This window comes from Colletotrichum graminicola (genome assembly GCF_000149035.1).
Source record: "Colletotrichum graminicola M1.001 genomic scaffold supercont1.25, whole genome shotgun sequence".
In the NCBI taxonomy this organism is placed as follows: Eukaryota; Fungi; Ascomycota; class Sordariomycetes; order Glomerellales; family Glomerellaceae; genus Colletotrichum; species Colletotrichum graminicola.
In genome coordinates, this window is record NW_007361029.1 from 304403 (window position 1) to 323581 (window position 19179).

At 56.9% G+C, this 19179-nt stretch overlaps 5 protein-coding genes across 5 annotated transcripts; 3 read left to right on the forward strand and 2 right to left on the reverse strand.

Moving 5' to 3' along the window:
- Positions 1–2249: 2249 nt before the first annotated feature.
- GLRG_06580 (branched-chain amino acid aminotransferase) lies at positions 2250–3584 on the reverse strand (the record flags this gene model as incomplete). Its single annotated transcript, XM_008097265.1, has 2 exons — positions 2250–2423; positions 2487–3584. 2 exons carry the CDS (start codon positions 3582–3584, stop codon positions 2250–2252), a joined length of 1272 nt encoding a protein of 423 aa, XP_008095456.1.
- A 4452-nt stretch (positions 3585–8036) lies between these two features.
- GLRG_06581 (cytidylyltransferase) lies at positions 8037–9634 on the reverse strand (the record flags this gene model as incomplete). Its single annotated transcript, XM_008097266.1, has 4 exons — positions 8037–8390; positions 8514–9288; positions 9352–9469; positions 9535–9634. The coding sequence occupies 4 exons, from the start codon at positions 9632–9634 to the stop codon at positions 8037–8039; spliced, it is 1347 nt and encodes a 448-aa protein (XP_008095457.1).
- Positions 9635–10854: 1220 nt separating this feature from the next.
- GLRG_06582 (phosphoglycerate mutase) lies at positions 10855–12079 on the forward strand (the record flags this gene model as incomplete). Its single annotated transcript, XM_008097267.1, has 3 exons — positions 10855–11007; positions 11079–11303; positions 11360–12079. The coding sequence occupies 3 exons, from the start codon at positions 10855–10857 to the stop codon at positions 12077–12079; spliced, it is 1098 nt and encodes a 365-aa protein (XP_008095458.1).
- A 2782-nt stretch (positions 12080–14861) lies between these two features.
- Positions 14862–16279, forward strand: GLRG_06583 (uncharacterized protein; the record flags this gene model as incomplete). The annotated part of the gene is made up of 2 exons (XM_008097268.1): positions 14862–15463; positions 15535–16279. The coding sequence occupies 2 exons, from the start codon at positions 14862–14864 to the stop codon at positions 16277–16279; spliced, it is 1347 nt and encodes a 448-aa protein (XP_008095459.1).
- A 1511-nt stretch (positions 16280–17790) lies between these two features.
- GLRG_06584 (WD domain-containing protein) lies at positions 17791–19018 on the forward strand (the record flags this gene model as incomplete). The annotated part of the gene is made up of 3 exons (XM_008097269.1): positions 17791–18057; positions 18124–18575; positions 18661–19018. The coding sequence occupies 3 exons, from the start codon at positions 17791–17793 to the stop codon at positions 19016–19018; spliced, it is 1077 nt and encodes a 358-aa protein (XP_008095460.1).
- Positions 19019–19179: the final 161 nt, after the last annotated feature.

The window sequence follows — 19179 nt, forward strand, 5'->3', positions numbered from 1 at the left end:
ATTGTCCTACCTACATGCGGCTACCCGCCTAAGACGCCAAGTCGGCGCTCCAATTGGACAATGGGCCCGTCGGTGGCTTGATAGAAACTTCGTTGCATTGACAATCTGTTGGTCTCCCAACAAGAAATCCAAGTCGACGCAGGCACGTCTTCACGTCTTGCAGGGCAAAGCGGGTTTCAACGGCACCGCACGAAGCTTGGCAGGGTATTGAGCTTGAGTGCGAACGCCAACCTGATCACCACGAACTGCATATGCGTGGCAATAGTTTGATTCAAAGCGATATAGGCGTGTAAGATTCTGGTTCGAGTTCTGCCTCGATATGATTTCGAAATGCCAGCTGCCCTTGACCCGGGGTGCAGACCCTTTACATAGAACATATTGATGGTATGGCAGCAAAGCGCGAATTCAAATCACGGTGTCTAGAAGAGCTCAAAAGCTAGGCAGTCGATTGTGCGTTCTAAAGCCTCATTGAGGTTCTTCTCAAATCTGTTATCCGTTGTTATTTAATGCCGCAGCCGTCAGATATCCGCTGTAAAAACTCGTCTTCACTATTTTTCTTTTATAATTAATTATAACAACCCGTCAACTAGTCATGGTTTTGTCACCAAGGGGGTAGATGGCTGGTGGCCCTGTAATACATGAGGTGCGGTCAATTTGCGTACTCAGATGGAGCTTTTGGTGCGGAGCTAAATGCATTAATTCGTTGTTACCGTGCTGGCACGTATAGACTAATAGAATTTTTGTTATTTCTTTTTGCTGAAAGAAAATTCACCGGATAATGGTGTATCACGCACTCCGCTTTTAACGGAATCCTTGTGTAACAACCTCTCTCTCAGACCCGGGGGGTGGGGGCCGCGAGGTGCAGGATAGTGCAGTCTTCAAAATGTCACGATAGCTTCATACAGCACCCATTAGGTGGATTGTCATGTGTCATATCGCGTGGCGTTTCACTCATTACTCGCATCACTTACCTATACAGGATATTTCCTTCGTATCTCTACTTTCATAGCAATAAGCCTTTCTTCGCCTCTTGTCAATAATCGTTGGCCCCGATCCTGCCACCCTGAGTCGTAGCAATGAACATGCAGAACACCACCTGGCCATTTTGGATATATCCCTGGCTGCCGTCAATGGACTACATCTCCAAAACCATAACAGCGAACGATTAAGTTTACCCCATTGATATACCTACGTAAGAGTTTACATGCTCATAGTGACCCTATATGTCTCTAAGAAATCGACGCGCCGGCACCGGCACCAAAGTGCACAACCCTCACCATTGACTGATCAGGCTGTAATGAGACCTAGTATCTGCCATTGAAGAAGCTCCTCCCGTTTCTGTTCGCCTAGACAACCCATCCGCAACCCTTCCACCGGATCAAAGAGTACAGGCACCCGTTGCGAGGACAGCCGTGAATGCCATCGCAGAGTACCTCAGACGGCAAGGGTGAGCTGTGAGGAGGACGTCTTCAGGCGCCTAGACGCTCGAGGGGACGATGGGCGACACGGGAGACCTGGGAGCTGATGTGAAGCACGGCGACCATACTGCGGCAGGGCGGCAGCTCCCGCTGGGTTGCTCCATGCAGCAGTTCACCTGACGGAAGGACTAGGTCCGTGAAGCATCCAGATACATGCAAAAATGGGTTGGGATACCGGCGTATCCATGTGACGACAAACAATCCAGAACTTGAGGGAATACGAAGCCGGCTATTCGAATAGACCAGTCGAGTAAAAGCTACGACTTGACTTGGATATCGGGGCGACGTAACATCAGGTGGCTGAAAAGTTGCGTCGTAGGGTCGCCGACGACAAGTCTTCAGACGCCCCGAGACAATGTACGGCATACATCGGGACCAGTATTACTGCAAATGTTGGCTTCAAGACTTCTTCTCTGAGCCGTGCTATTTTCGGCCTTTGCCACGAGATCCAAGACCTCTCCGGGTTTCCCCTCGATGCATATTAAATAATGTGAATTGCTGATGCTGAGGTAAAATGTCCAAGTATATCATGCCAAATGCACCACGTCTTTTTTGTATAGAAAAAACCCCCAGTTCAAGAACCCACCGTTTTGGGAAACAGAATGCCATCCAACGCCCCAGCTATGACTTTTGTTGTTTTCGTGTCTGTTTGACCGACCAGCCTCAGTTCGAGGCACGTATGTGTGTATATCTCCCATTCGCCGTCTCTTCGTTTCTTTCACCTCTCCGATCTTTCTCTTTTTATTTTTCGTGCAGGAAGCAGAGAAAAATCTAGAGTTCCTCTTGGACGACGACGCCCCACTCGTGCTGCTCGCCGCCGTACATAATGTCCTTCATCCACTGCTTGATTTGGAGCGTGTACTTGCCGCCTTGGCCGTCACTGCCCATGCTCAAGCTGACATCCTTGCCCCGGTGGTGGATGATGGAGATGGGGCAAACGAAGAACTATTCCCAAGTTAGTCAGCCATTGAGAAATGAAAAAAGAAAGAAGAGGACGTGACGACTTACAGCAGTGCCAGCTGCGAAAGACTCGACAATGCGGCCCTCTTCGTAGGCCTCAATGACCTCATTGATGGTGTATCTCCTCTCAACAACCTCGACATCATCGGTGAGACGCTCGCGGATAAGTTGCAAGACACTGCGTCGGGTGACGCCGTCCAGAATCAACCGGTCGTCGAGGGGGGCGGTGATAACCTCCGTCTTGCCGGTCTCCTTGTTCTTCCACACGACGAAGAAGTTGCTGGCGCCGGCCTCGGTGCAGTACTGCTCCTGTCCGTACAGCCAGAGGATCTGGCCGAAACCACGGCTGCGGGCCTCGGCGGTGGCGAGGAGAGAGGGGCCGTAGTTGGCACCGACCTTGGCATAACCGAAACCACCGACCCAGGCGCGGACCATGTCCTCGGGGCTCGTGTGGAGCTTCATGCCGCCGACGGGGGAGTCCATGACGGGCATGAAAGTGCAGATGATGTAGAGCATGGCCTCGGAAGGGGCCTGGACGCCGAGCTGGGGCTGAGTCCCAATCATGGTGGGGCGGAGGTAGAGGAAGGAGCCGGGGCGGTCGCGGGGGAGCCACTTGGGGCCGTCGACGGCCATCAGAGCGATGATGAGCTTCTCGAGTTCGGCGGGAGGGAAGCCAGGCAGAGCGATACGGGTGGAGGACATGAGCATGCGCTCGCAGTTGCGGTCGGGGCGGAAGAGACGGAGAGCACCGTCGAAGCCGCGGAAGACCTTGAGACCCTCGAAGCACTCGGTGGCGTAGTGCAAGACGGAGGCGGTGGGCATGAGAGAAATGGGGCCGTAGGGCTTGAGCTCCGGGGCGGACCAGCCGGCGCCGGCCTTCCAGGTGGCGGCGACCATGTGGTCGGTGGCGATAGTCTCGGAGCCGGCATTGGCGCTGGCCAGATCGGGGACTTGACGGGGGTTCTTAGTACGGTTGTAGATGAGCTTGGAGGCGTCAAGTTCCTGGTACGCGGGTTTGCCGTTGGCGTCACCGTTCGTGCCCTTGCCATTGGGGAGGGCCTCGAGCTTGTGCTCAATGGCAGAAGAAGTCAGGTCGACGTCCTGGTTGCCATGGTGGAGGCCGGGGGAGATGGTGCCGGGAGCCATTGGGGTGCCTTTTAGGTCTGTTCGAGGTGGTGGTGTGCGAGTGCGGCGATGGGAGCGAGATATGTCTTGGATATCTCGGACGGAGGAGCGGGAGGGATGGCTAAGCGAGGTGACGAGTAGCACGAACCGTAGGACCACCTAGGCAGATGGATGTGTAAAATAGAAGAAGGAGGGGCGATGTTCGGCTTAAGATGGGAAAGAGGAAGAGAACAAAGCCACGAGACTCGGCTGAAGGTGTGAAGGCGAGAGCTTAAGTACAACGGGTTGCTGGGCTTGGCCTGGCTCAAGGTTCTAGTGACAGATGGAGCAGGTGACTCAAGGGCCAATGCTGAGGGGCGGCGGGTCCGGTCTTTTGGTAGGGACGTTTTCAGATAACAGGGAACATCATGGAGACTTTGGCCTGTGCAGTGCATGCAGCATGGATGTGGATGGAGCGAGCAGGAGCATGACGACCGGGGAAATGTAGCAAGCCATCGTCTGGTCTTGTTCCCTGGCGGCTGGGTTGGTTGGTGGTTGGTAGAGTGGACGACAATCTAGATGCGTGTAATGAAGGAAAGAGATGGGAGAACAGGAGGGAAAACACAAGGACTTGGAAGGCCAAAAAAGCGTGAGTAGAAAAAAGAATGAACACAACAACCCCACCAAGTCAAAGAGGGAGACCAGCAAGCAGGCGGACGCCAACGAGAACGATGCACGTCCTATCTAGGTAGCCAAGTCGAGCTGGCCGGTACGCTACATGGCTTTTCGTAGCCTTATGCCGCCGCTTGCCCGGGGGTTCCATATCGGGCCAAGTGACCCTAGTGCCGCATCTTTTGGCAAGAATTCGCACTTCATCTTTCTTGTACGTCCAGCTGACACTTGAAGTTAGGGAGATGATTGACTCCCGTGTGCCGTTGAGCAGCACCAAGTCAAAAGGACCTTCCATGATGGCGGGATGCTAATTGCCGAGCCCGAGAACTTAGTTGCAAGGTGGATCCCGGCCGGGGATCCGTTACCGCGTGAGCACTTCTGAAGCGGCGTGGCAGTAGACTTGGGATGTGATTTTCTCTTCCATCACATCTCATCTCTCAGCTGCTCCGGGTACACTACTTTGGTCATTGGGGGATCGGGCTTCTTTCCTGGATCGAAGCAAGGAATTTTCTTTTTTCTACCCTCCTCTTGGGCCCCCACCAGCCATCCCGAGCAGACGCCACTCATTCTCCAGAGATAAGGCAGAAGCGAGCCGAGGATGATGGCGAAAGGAAGAAAAAAGAAGAAGTCAATCCCACAACCACACCAGCCGGTAGAGCCGGGGCCATCCCACCTCGCAATGGTCATACACTACTCAGTACGCTGCTGCAGCTACGTCTGAAGTCCAGCAAGCGCTCTCGGTTGGCGGGGGGGGGGGGGGGGGGGGGGGGGGAGACAAGACAAATAAAAAATCAAACCTGTGACGAAACAAGAGGTCAAGCCGCGGCCGCCCATTCGTCGGGGATTAGTCAATGGAGCGTCAGGTACGGATACATGGCACACCACAGAGGCGAACGGGACCCGTAGCGTAGCAGCGTCGCATCGTGGTTTGTCCCACCATAAGCCGTCGGCCGGGCACGGCTCCAGTCGGTCGACGGTATGGCGCCCCATTGCGGCTTTGCTGCGCGCAGCCGAGACTAGCTGGGCTGAGGTGACTGACTATCGACGACGATGACGATGACGATGCCTCTTGTTCGACTTCGACCGACAATCGGTGCTGGATGTAGCAGGCGATGCCACCAGGAAGACTTCAGATAGGTTTGGCGTCAGGGGTGAGAGAAGAAGACGTCCGATATCGCCGTGTCAAGCACGCCTTTTTTGCCTTTTCATCGACATGTAGACAGGGATCGAAAGGCGTGGGAGCGAAAGGCGTCGTTTGACAGCTGAGGGTGGACGTGGCCGATGGCGTTTGCTTTTCTGACATTTCAAGAAGAGCGGGATACACGGATAGAGAGGTGTGTGGCTGCGACAACCTACCTAGGTAGTGTAGAACCTGACAGGTTTGCCCCACCAAAGAGCTGCAAGATCCCTCCCTTCCCCCTTTCCTCTTCCATACAAGCGTCAAAGTGCGGAATAAAATGCAAGCCCTATCGCTATCTCTTTCCTTGTCCCCTCGAGTTTTCAATGCTACCCCTCCCGATGATAGCCGAGCCTAGGCGATGACGTGGAGGGGAGGTGAGATCTGAGTACCGAGTGATCACACATACACACACACACACACACACACTAGAAGGAAGGAGATAGAGGAAGGAGGAAGGAAGCAAGGAAGGAAGGAAACAACGACCAATACGACAGGACTGGCCTTGGCGGCGTCTCAATTCCCAATGGTCAGGTAGGTACTTAGGTAGATCGCACCTCCCATCTACCCATCTTCCCATTCCTTCCCATCGTTACTCCCAACAGATGCTGTTCTCGAACAACGGATCGGTGGGTTGGCGCGGCTTCTGGTTCGAGAAGGTGCCGAGTGTAACCTCTAGGGGGAAGGTGCTGGTGTCTCGTCGCACCGCAACTCTGCATACCGTTATAGCCCCCCCCCTTCCAAAACTCGACGTGCATGCATGCCATGCAGCCTCTTGCGCCGGAGGCACGGATCCCTTTCCACGGCGTGTGGTGTGGTGGGTGCCTCCTGCCCCCCTTTCTACACAGCCTTCTAGTCATCGAGATAGGGGGTGGGGGGAGAGAAGAAAAGAAAAGAAAAGAAAAAGACTTTCCTTTGGAGGCGCTGCTGCTCCGTCTGCCTGACTTGAGCTCAGGTAGGTAGGTAGGAAGTGAACTAGATGCATGTCAGCTTAAGATTCACAGCCACGGCCTTGATTAACATGGATATCTGGGGGGGGTACGACTTTGTTCTAAACTGCATCGATAGTTGGTCTTGTCTCACCGATACCGCTCCACAAACTTTCCAAGGACCCTACCAGCGTGCCAGCCAACATCTTCGTATCTGGGATTCTTAACTTCAGGCGAAATACTCCGAGACATCTCCTAATTCCTTACGTACTCATTAGCCGTCGTACACTTGGCAGAAATTGGTCAGCAGCTCTTGCTCGCCAGCATACTCGATCAAAACCATGCTCGATAGCGGGCATTTTCCGCCTCTTCAACTTCTTCATACTTCTGTATCTGACGTCCAAGTTTGACCTGGTTCAGACCTGAAGCATGTCGTGATGGGTACGCAGTGAGGCGGCCGATAGTGACGAGCCTGGTATACATCGACTCCGTCTCCACCAGACTTTCGATGTCATCAAGTGATCATATAACGTTTGGCCCAATACGAACTACGCTGAAGTGAAATGGCAATGCAGATGCCGTTGTATTGCAGGGCCATTTGGGTACTGGCAGCGGCCTCACGGTCCTTATCCACTGCCCCTCAAATAGGCGATTCTCGTCATAGACCAGCGTAGAGTCAAAATGCCATCTCTCTCTGGAGAACAATAGAAGTTTGATAAAAGAGCATACAATGCAATGACAGCACAGAGCAGCTTCAGGTGTCCGCGTAAATACTCAACGATGCAGTTCATAACCGGCCTTCGGGATGCTCTGTATGGCTGCTCTATCCTTGCTGATACGTCGCGAGTCGGCAGTGGCAAAACCACGACCCAGTTGCTTGCATCCGGAAGCTCATATAGAAGCCGTCGAGGGAAGCCATGCCCATGAGCTGACCCTAACTTCTCCGGCAGCAGATTGCCACGCCTTGGGGATTCCCCGTCGAGAATGCTCTGCACATTGCGCAAAGTTCAAAGACATCAGGCGGTGTCGAAAGCATACCATCGAAGGACAAGGCCCCCCCCCCCCCTCTTCCTCCTCCCTAGAACCCCCTCCAAGGTCACGAGCTTCTTGGGTTGCACCGAGTGCTCGACATGTTCTAACCGTAGACTCGCAACACCATTCAGCTAGCAATGACCCGTGGCCGCTGCAGTACTCTCACCGCTCACCGCTACGGACACGTGAGAGGAGGGTCGCATTCCTCTCGGCCGCCCGGCCCGGCCTGATCTAGGCCTAAGGGATGCGGCTGCTTGCTCACTGGTCTAGTCACTTGACATGAAATGGCGGGGTACTCGTGCGTATGTACGTGCGCGCTTGATGCCAGCCATTCCTGAGCATGCAGTTGCTGCGTTTATTACACTGAGACACGCACGCGAGCGCAACATGCCCCGGCCGTGAAACGCCAAAGCCAGCAGATAAGAATGGTATGTGTCGTTGCTATTCTGATTCCCCGCCGCATCGTCCGACGCGGGTGTTCCTCCTTCGCTTGGGCTCCCCTCGGACCTGTTGAAGGCCAACCAGCACCTGGCCCCTCCAGTGGTCGAGTGAGGTATACTCACAAAAGGTATCCATATTAAACATGATATCGCCCTGCGAGTTGGGAAAAACGACTCGACCCCCGCAGCCCCCGAACGAAACAAAAAGCCGCCCCGTCTCGCTTCCTTGCCCCTCCCCCCCTCGTTACTTGCGCGCCCTTTCAGCCTCCCGCCTCGCCTGCTCCTCCTCGAGCAGCTCGCGGTCCCGCGCCGCCGTCTCCCCCTCGGCCTTGATGCCCTTCTTGCGCTGCCGCTCCTCGTACATGTCGCGGCTCTTCATGATGCGCTGCACGATGGTGCCGGCGTTGACGCTGGCGAACTCGTGCTCGCCCACCTCGCGCATGATGCCCATCTCCTTGGGCGCCGTGTACGGGTCGTACGTCAGCGGCATAAAGGACGTGGGGCCGTGGTACACGGCATCCGGGGTGCCCCATGGCAGCGCCGTGAGGTAGGCCCTTGTTGGTGAGAAGGGCGCGCCGAAGACGACGGCATCAACGTACTGCGGTTCTGTTAGCACGGACACACGGGGGGAGGGTGGGGCATGCTATCAGGGACGGAGATGATAGGAGTGGAGGGTTGGAGGGTGGAGAGGACGGGATGGAGGGGGCCATCGATGCCTTACCCTGCACTGCAACACGCACAGCCCACGCTCGTAAATGTTCATGATGGGGTAGTTGATGCCCTTCCAGTGGTTGATCTCCTCATCCGAGTGGATGCCGGCCACAACGTAGGCGGGCGGGTAGTCGCCGCCCTTGCCGACGCGCTCGTTTACGGCCTGCTCCGAGTACCACCCCTCCTTGCGGGCCTGCTCCTCCTCGGCCTCGACCACGCGGCGGAGGAACTCAATGTGCCCGCTCGAGAACAGGTCGAAGCCGCCGTCGACGTAGACGACGCGCTGGCCGAGCTTCGGGCCCTTGCCCGGCAAGAAGCGTCGGAAGTCGCCTTTCTCCTCGTTGGCGGCCTCAGCCTTGGCCTCGTCAGACGCGGACCAGAACCAGACTTCGACGCCGGGGTTCTTGCCCGTCTCGTCGGTGGCGTAGAGCTTCATGCGCTCGGTCATGGCGTCGGCGTTGGCCTTGATCTCGGCCTTGGAGGTGCCCTCGCCCTCCTCGCCGGCCAGCTGGCGCTCGAGGGACTTGATGAAGTGGGTCTTTGTGCACAGGAGCATGCGGCCGACGAGGTCGGTGGTGGAGATGCTCGGGGTGCGCTTGACGACCTTGAAGCGGCCGGCCTCCTTGACGAAGCGGTAGCAGTCGTAGCCTTCGGCGTCCGAGGTGATGTCGTCGCCGTGCACGACGTACTTGCAGCCGTAGTGGCTGATCCACTCGAGCTGCGTGACGTAGGGGGCCCGGCCGATCGACTTTGTGACCCAGCGGCAGGCGTCGACGGCGGCCAGGCTGGTGATGATGTAAGTAACATTGACAGAGCTTCTGGGACACGCCGGAAGGGGAGAAACATACCGCTCCTGCAGGTTCATGACTGTCGGGCCCTTGTTCTCGAGGATGGACTCGTCGGAGTGAACGCCGATGTACAGCTCGCTACCCAGCTGGCGGGCCTGCACGATGGCTCCGGCATGGCCTTGGTGAACATTAGCAACACTGGCGTGAGGCAAAAACGAGCTCGGCGCGGCCTCGGCAGCTCACCGTGGTGGAAAAAGTCGAAGCAGCCATCGATCCAGATGCGCTCCTCCAAGATCTCAGGAGCGGGCTCGCCCGGGGGGTGCTCAGGGTCGGAGTTCACCATGGTAAAATAATGGCGATTTGGGGAGCTCGGTTGCAGGGGGGGGGTAGGATTCCGGGGGTTTGGGCCGAACGAGACGGGGGTTGCGTATGTTAAAAGTAAGTTGGTTGCTGGTGTTGCGTCAATAAAAGATAGTTGAGGTCCCGACCGTTTCACCGACTGGGCGGATTTCACATGAGGAGAGCAGTAAGTGGTGGTGGTGGTGGTGACTACTCGCGATGTCCCGCTCCCGTAGCGGTGCTGTGTGATTGGCAAGGTTCCAGCGCCACGGCGATAACCGAGACCCACCCAAGCTCCCAGCGGCCGGACCAGGACGAGCACGGGGTCTCTCTCCCACTATGGTTCCTCACAGTGGCTTACAGTAGCCCCCCCTTCACATGTTGACCGTTCATCACCACCTGTCAATTCGTCCCAACAGAAAAATAAGATAGAAAACGACATCGGACGGACTACATTGGCACATGTTCCTGAGCTGGCTTCTTGCTGCCCTACGCGCCCCTGCCGCGAAACCCTTTGTCAGCTGGTTTGCCCAAGAGAGCTTTAATTCCTTGGGGGGGGGGGGGTTCCTAACTTCATCTACCCATCCATGCCTTTCATCACTGAGGAGGGGGGCCTGACGATAGAGACAGAGGTGCAAGGCGGGAAGCGCGGCGGTGCGCCGAGACCGGAATGAAAGCAGGCCCTTCTAACGGCATCTTCACCGAGGAATCCCGTCCACTGCGCGGACACTTACCCGATAATGCTATCGATATCTCTTTTCTTCCCAATATAAGTTTATTTCAGCTTCTTGGCTGTCTCCATCGGGATCGACAACCCAGGCACTCAGGAACGACCAAAGAAAAACGTGCTTGGGTCCCATGCGCTGCCAGGGACGTTGAACTCATCAGAAAACCACCCACGTGCATGCCAGATTGCCCTGCCATTGGTCGCAGCCAGGGATCACCGTCACCCAGCACAACTCTCCAAGCCCCGGGGGTAACTATATCTCTTCGGACGAGATCTCGACTTTGAGCCTCCCCGAGGGTCTATCTAGGTAAATTGGCCCGGCATGGCGCGTCAATGGTCCTGTAAAGATTGACGGGGATCCCGTCGCGATGGGATGGGGGCTGGATGTCGAGATTTGGTGGTATTTATCCAGGGCCCTCCCGCATGCTACGCTGCAGTGTAGCTCTCCCCAGGTTCACGTCTCTCGCGCCTCCTGTCGACGATCGCTTTCCAGCAAGATGAAGGGTCTCATGCTTTCCGCCGTCCTCGCTTTTGCGCCCACTGCGCTCGCCGCCTGGCCGCAGGCCGAGGGAAAGAATATCAAGTTCACCTCTGTTCCTGGCTACTTCTTGCAGGACGACGCCAGCACTAACCCGACCGGCTTCGACTATGTTGGTCCACCACCTCTGTCGCGTGCGAGTTGAGTCGGTGATCGCTAACACACACACCCCCTGTAACCTAGGCGACGGTCAACTTCGGTCTGCTCAACAGGACGTACCCGACCGACAAGCACTTCGACCCCGAGGGTGTCAAGACCCAATGGGAGCGTTTCGACCACTGGGTTCGGTACCTGAACTCGGGCTGCGGCAAGAGCGACAGCGTCCAGTACAAGTTGCTGTTCATGGGCCGCCACGGTGAGGGCTGGCACAACGCCGCCGAGTCCTTCTACGGAACCCCAGCCTGGAACGTAAGACTGCGACGAGATACCCGTTTCACTTCCACCGGCTGACACGGACAATTCAGTGCTATTGGGCCGAGCAAGACGGCAACGGCACCGCGCGCTGGGCCGACCCGCTCCTGACGCCGGCCGGCGAGGCCGAGGCTTACAAGGCCAACGCCTACTTCAAGGACCGCTATGCGACCCAGAAGATGCCCTACTTCGAGTCGTACTACACCAGTCCCCTGATCCGCTGCGGCTACACCGCCAACATCACCTTTGGCGACATCGGGGTGCCCGCCGACAAGCCCTTGAAGCCCATCGTCAAGGAGGGCTTCCGCGAGGGCATCACGGTGCACACGTGCAACCGGCGCTCCGACAAGACGTACATCGCCGAGACGTTCCCCTCGTTCGAGTTCGAGGCCGGCTTCACCGAGCACGACGAGCTCTGGCGCCGCAACGAGAGCGAGACGGAGGAAGCGCACGCGGCCCGGTCCAAGGCGGTCCTCGACGACGTCTTCCGCACCGACGACAAGACGTGGCTCAGCATCACGGCCCACTCGGGCCAGATCACCAAGCTCCTCGCGTCGCTGAACCACCGCGCCTTCCGCCTGTCGACGGGCCAGATCATCCCCGTCCTCGTCAAGGCCGAGATCATCGAGCCGCAGCCGGACCCGACCTTTGAGGCGTACGAGCCGTACTCGACCTGCGACGCCCCGCCGATTGCGAGTATCGCGGGCCTGGGCTGTATCTGCGCGACGGCCACGTCGGCTCTGCTCCCAGCGGCGACGCATATTGCGGCGTAAGGCGGATGGGGTTTACGTCTTGTCCTAGTCTTTGGGTCATGGAGGCCCGATATCTGTAATGGTAATGCAATAGCAATAGTAAATAATAGAAAGGACGGAGACCATGAGACACAGCTAACCAGCTGCACGCCTCGGACTTATGAGTCGCCGCTAAAGTTTGATCCGAAGCAGCCAGCTGATAGGAATCCGGATCAGCCACTCGGATTCACCTAGAGCGGACGGCATGGCTATTTGATGCAAGGGACGTCTGGTGCGGGAAGCAACTAATTGGCATTCGGCGCAAGCTCCATCTCATCAGAGGGATGGTGCGGATCAGTGCTTCGAGCTAGGTAATTTCCCAGGTCGTGGCGCGATGGGTGACTTGTTGTTGACGACGGTGGCGACGTGACCGTCGGTAGTCAACAAGCATAGTCGCGCTTCTTGTGGCATTGGTAGAAGCCTCGTCGGGCGTCCGTTCCACGTGGAACCGAGTCTGAGCTTCTGGAACGTTTCGGCGTCTTTTGCGGAGAGAAGGAAAAAAAAAAAGGAGGGCAGGCGGTGGAATGAGGAAGATCAACCAAGGCGCGTGCTTGTCTGCCCTAGAGGCGAGGGGCCGTAGCTCTCTCTCTCTCTCTCTCTCCGTCTCTCTGCGCTTTGGGCACCGCATCCGTGGTCATTCGAGGTTTCCCCCCTCCCCTTCTGACCCGGAATACTACAGTAGACGTAACGGCCTGGCGTCAGTGGCTTGTTGGAGCGGGAATATGCGCATGTTGTTTGTGCACGGCCTCTTGAGGGCAGACGATCTTCCCGGCCCCAGGATGAGGGTGGGGAAGATCGGTGCATTTCCTTGGTGACGGTCGATTTTGTGTTATAAGAGAAGAAGCGTACTTTAGGTGTGCTTTGGTGAAGGAAGCGGGGGGGGGGAGGTTTCACGATGGCATCAGACCTATTTTAGCACTGTATATGACTGCCAAGAAGCGCCGGAACGGGAAGGGGGGGATGCACAGCACGGCCTCCGGGGGAATTCTGATGAAGAAACGCATCCAGGCCAGTAGTCTGTCTGCAGGGTTATGTTGTACTCCCCCCCCCGTGGGCAGACAAAACATGGAGACGGTGATATGAGACCTCTGCCCATATGTGGATGCGAAAACAAGGGATAATTGTCAACCCGTGGCGCTGAAGGTCGCCGCTTCAAGCGAGGCATCTATTAGTTCGACCGGGTTCTCGTCCGAAGCACATTCCCCTTCGAGCTGTCCTCGGCGAAGGAGGGTTCTTCCGCCGAACCCGCGACCAAACTCGGCATCCCAAGACCTCGCCTCGCTCGAGAGTTAACTAGGTAGGTAGGTAGCTCTCGCCTTGCCCCTCGCCGCTCGCCGCTCGCCGCTCAGGGGTCCGGAATGGAGGCGTGTCTGGACTCTTTTGGAGAAACACGGCCATGACATCGGCCCAGACACGGCCGTCGACGGCGCTCTGTCACCAAAAGGAGTTGGGTAGGTATTGCTAGACCGCAGGGGTTAAGGCGGCAAGGGTGGGCTTGGACAACGGACTGCCGGCATGGTCGGTCGAACTGAGTCAATTGGCTGCTTGCTGCACGACGAGGAGGAGAGGCCCCGAAACTCTCTTCCTGTCGCCTGCCGGCTGCTAAATGAGAGGGATGTATGTACGGGAAATGTTTGATTGTTATCGTAATTCCGGCCAAGCGTATTCGAATTCTTCCCACCATCTCTTGTTGCTTCGTATTGATGTCTTCTTCTTTCTTCGTTCTTCTTCTACCTGGTATTATCGAGCTGGACAGACGCGCCCCCCCCCCCCCCCCCTCCCCCCCACTTGACCGGCCAAACCCACGTCCAAGGTCCAAGCATTCGTGCCTGTTTGCGACTCGGAATTCCACACACCCTAGGATATCATATCCCAGTTGAGCTCGTCCATTTTTTTCGTACCGTCGAAGCAATAATAAACCAAACACAAACGTAAACAGTACAACTACCACTATAATTCCCGCTTGAAAACGCTTGACGCTTCACCCTGCCCGTCTTCCTTGCATCACGCTTCGTCGCAGGTGCTCATCAGGATTCGAACAAGAAACAACCCTCGTCGCCCGGCGCCGTGTTCCCTCCCTGTCTCCATTCTTCATTAAACTCAACCCGCAGCCAGCCGGTTCTAAACCAGCAGCAAGGGACACTGCATTAATTTCACGCATAAGCTAAGCTCCTCCCCCATATCGCCCGCATTCAACAACACGACACGAGCTGCTATTGCGAGCCTTCAAACCATTTCTACCCTGCATGAAAGCGTCCGTCGGCAGAAACCTGGCAAATAAGTGGTCTCGGGACGCCGAGTCGGCCAACCAGAGAGGGCTCCTGGCAGACGAAGCAATCCGAGCTATAGGTAGTGCTAGGCAAGGGGGAGGGAAAGGAGAGCCACACCCGCCAGCGACGGACGATTGAATCTACCTAGCGAGGTCCACGACGGCACAAAGGAAACCCGGCCTTTCGCAACCCTGGGAGTTCAGCAGCAGAAAGCCACTCGCTCCTCGATAGTCCCACGCACGCGCGACATACCAACACTACAACCCTGCTTGTCCACCACACCTGGACCTGCGCAACACCAAGCCCGTCGACCGAATTGGCGTCTTGTCCGCTGCCCTCCGTCACCGCACTCCTGAACTGGTTGCTGGCCCCCGCCCTCTATCGCTTTCCCGACGAGCTGCCCCCGTCCCCCTCCGACTTCCATATTCATCCACCCCCTCGGCAAGGTCTTTCCAAGGACTAGCCTCCTGGCCCCTCGCCGGACTCAAATAGACATGCAGCGACCAGGCGCGACACCCGTGTCCGCCAATACACCCTTCTTCTCGTCCTCCTTCTTCTCTTCTTCCTCCAAGTCCCGCCCCGGCACATCGTCAGGCGAGCAGCAGCAGCAACAACAGCCTCAGCAGCTACAGCCCCAGTCTCAAATACCACAACCGCAGCTCTCGCCCTTCTTCCCGCCGCCCTCCGGCCCCAACGTACTGCTGAAGGATCGCAAGAATTCCTTCGCCCGAAAGACTTCGTTCAGCTCCCCCTCAAAGTCCAAGCGCCGCGCTTCCAGTTCCGGCGGAGGGGGCAATGTCGTAGTCACCGACCGCAACGTCCCGCCCGCTCTCCCCGACTTCGCGCTCGCCGCCGCCGCAAAGATCACCCGCGAGACGGACAATATCCAGAGCCCCGCCTCCACCGACAGCTTCACCAGGATGCTGGGCCGTACGCAGACGGGCTCCATGAGTCTCGCGCCCAGTGACCGCCTGCAACCCCCGCCATCTGCGACGCACCCCAATATGTGGCAGTCAAGTGAGTCGGTCGTGCTGCACATGCAGATGCTAGAAATGGCGAACAAGAGGATATCCACTTTGGACTACCTGCGCAAAGCGTATGTGTGCCCCTTTCCCCCTCGCCCCTTTCGTGACATGTCTTGGACAGCGGCTGACTGCCACCCAACAGCCATGAAGGCCGGGTATACTGGTTCAACACGATCCTATTCGACAAGCCCGATCTGGCCCGCATGCCCTCCTACGAATCACGGAAACTCGCTCGCCGCGCCACGAACTACCTCTTGCTCGGCCTTTCCCTCCCCACCATCGTGGATCTCTATGCCAACACCCCTATCGAGTTCCTCCGCAGCCTGAACAACCTCCTCCAAGAGTTCGAGTCGTTCCAGCAGCTCCACAGCGAAGGCGGCAGCTCCACGAGTTCGCTGTCTCGCGCGCGGCTGCCGTCCATGTTCAGGCGTCAGGCCGGCAAGTCCCGGCGTAGTGCGAGTGGCGCCAACGATATTGGGTACCCGGCCGACTCGGACCCCGCGAGCGGCGGCAGCTACGGCGGCATTGGGGGCTCGTCGAGCGCGAGCGCGAGCGTCATGTCGTTCGCGTCCAGCGACAACGACCTACTACCGGGCGAGGTGTACACGCACCTGCTGACGCCGTCGCTGCCGTTCGAGCCCGATTTTTACGAGACTTTTGCGACGCTGTGCGAGGTGCTCATCGACGTCTACACAAAGATCCTGGCCCTGGTGCCCACGCCGAGGGAGACGTCGACACCGATCGCAGAGCTGTTTGCGAAAGCGGATGCCAAGGTGCGCAAAATCATTGTGCAGGGCGTCGTCAAGGAGTTTGAGGACAACAGCAGAACGCATATCAAGACGGAGATGGGCAATATCGGCAAGGTTGTGCTTGGGGGCTTAATGTGACGGATGGGAACACGCCATGTGGCATAATGTCGTGAAATGAATGACCTGCATATTTATGGAGTTTATAGGATGGTGGAGGAGTGGTGGGTGGGTGTTCGAGAAACGGTCAAGGGTGGGCTGGCTGGCGTATGGTTCACGACTTGAAGGCTTCATTCCAATATACCAAGGATTATTGTTTTATTACTACTTGATTGTAAGATTTATACGGGGACCAAAGGGGGAGAGCGTTCTCTGGCTGAAAACAATTGATATTGATAATACAAAATGATATATTAAAAGTGTTCATCAGATACCATAACGCATGTTTTGTCGTCACAATGGCGGCCCCTAAGGACTCTCACCTCAGTGCTTGACTCTATTTGGTAATCATCATCGAACATGAAAGGAATCTGTCCAAACGGGACACCCTCGCGAGTCCAAGGCATCATAGACGGAAGGAGACTTCCCACGAAGTCCAGAGTAAAGGTGTCTAGCCCCCATTGCGGACAGGCAAGAAATGTCCGGTTTTGGTTTGAATCCCCCCCTCGCACCAAGAATAAGCCCCATCGAGTAACTCGCCCTCCCCGGCGAAGGGGAGGGCGCGCAATCGCATACCTGTCGATCTCGACGAAAGACCCTCCGACGAACCCTTGAATTCGCCTGGCAATCGACTTCTCCCACGCGGCCACCTCGCCATCGAAGGCACCTGCCCCGCACAAGCGCACCAAGCCTCCCCGGTCCCGGGCGCGGACTCATATCTTCATCCATAAGGGTCCCGGGACAAGGCAGATTCGGGTCTCGAGAGGAGCAGAACACCAACGATGTAGCGACGGGGCGGGGCGTGAAAAAGAGAGGCCATTATGTCCTGACGCAGGTCTTGGAGGTCAGCCGCTGTGCTTCTATGGCGGCGCGTTTCCGCGGCGTTTTTGTTCCCCCCCCCCGGAAGGGGGAAGAATAACGTGTGTCCGGGGACTTTCTCCCAAAGCGCTGTTGGTCCAGAGGACCGAGACGCCTTTTTTCCTTTGGGAAAAAAAGACGTCTCCGTTTGTGAGCTTCGATGGCGATTTGTCGGGCGAGGGGGGTTGAAGAGGAAGAAGAAGGAAGGAGACTGGGTGAAGCTTGAAGGGTTTTTTTTATAAAGAAAAAGTCGAGCCGCAGGTGGGGCGCCCTCTGTGGCTGGACCTAGCGTGAGCCTGAGGTCCCAGTTGTGGCTTGACGTCCAGCTAGGTACGTTGGTTAGTGCTTGCAGCTTTAGTAAGGCAGGCACGCAGGCACCACCTGCCTTGTGGCTTTGCAGCCAATGGGGAGGCCGCGTTCACTTTTCGCATCGCGACTGCCTTCCTGCCTGGGTTACCAGTAGCTTCCTCCCAAGACTCGATTTCAGCAGCTATATGAAGCTGGCGTCGACCTTTGAATTCTCCTTCAACCGTTCGACCCAACAAACCGAACCCGATTGAGGCACATCCGCTTCCACGAACGCCCTGAATCGATAGCTCTTCCACAACTATATTGATCGACACACGAACGACACCATGTCGGGCCTGTTCGGCAGCGCGTCTTCTTCTTCCTCGAGCAATACTGTCGGTGATTTGAAGCAGGATGTCGCGCTAAACAACCCTCCCGAGGACAGCATTTCGGACCTCGCATTCTCCCCGGCCCAGAATCAGACGAGTGACTTTCTGGCTGTGTCCAGTTGGGACAAGAAGGTTAGAATATACGAGATTGCCCAAAATGGCCAGAGCGAGGGGCGGCACGCCTACGAGCACGATGGACCCGTGTTGAACTGCGATTTCTCCAAGGTAAGATGACATGGCCCACCATCGGATGCGTGTTTTGCATTTTTTTTGCTAACCCTACCCCCAAAGGACGGAACGAAGGTCCTCTCCGGCGGCGCCGACAAGGCGGTCAAGGCCTGCGATCTTGCCTCGCAGCAAACGATCAAGATTGGCGAGCACGAACAGCCGGTCAAGTGCGTCCGCTTCTTCGAATCGGCCAATGGCACCATGGCCGTGTCGGGCTCCTGGGACAAGACGGTCAAGTACTGGGACTTGCGGTCGCCCACGCCGGCGGCGACGCTGACATGCCAGGAGCGCGTCTACACCATCGACGTGCGCAACGACCTGCTCGTCATCGGCACCGCCGACCGGTACATCAACGTCGTGGACCTCAAAAACCCGACAAAGTTTTACAAGACGCTCCAGAGCCCTCTCAAGTGGCAGACCAGGGTCGTCAGCTGCTTCACCGACGCCGCCGGTTTTGCTATTGGCAGTATCGAGGGCCGTTGCGCGATCCAGTACGTCGAGGACAAGGACGCTAGGTAAGTTTTTTGGACGACGGCCACGAGTCCCTCCGTGAACGTAAGGCCTGCAGACAGACGGTCGGCTAACACGCCCCCTCTACAGTTCCAACTTCTCCTTCAAGTGCCACCGTGACCCCCCGGCGAACAACGTCACGAACGTCTACGCCGTCAACGACATCTCCTTCCACCCCGTCCACGGCACCTTCAGCACCGCCGGCTCGGACGGCACCTTCCACTTCTGGGACAAGGACGCGAAGCACCGCCTCAAGGGATATCCGAACGTGGGCGGCAGCATCACGGCCACCACCTTCAACAAGAACGGATCCATATTCGCCTACGGTATCAGCTACGACTGGAGCAAGGGCTTCCAGCACAACACCCAGCAGTACCCCATCAAGGTGATGTTGCACCCCGTCCAGGCGGACGAGTGCAAGCCTCGCCCGACGATGAAGAAGCGATGAGCGAAGCAGCAGTGAAGTAGGCGTGAGTCTCGCGTGGGGACGGAGTTTTGGGCATTCGGGAGCATGCCACGGGGAATGCCTTACTGAGCGACTAGGCGTAAAGCGTCCGAAGCGGATAGCAAGCAGAAGGTACTGCGCCGGGGTGCCTATGTAATGTGGTA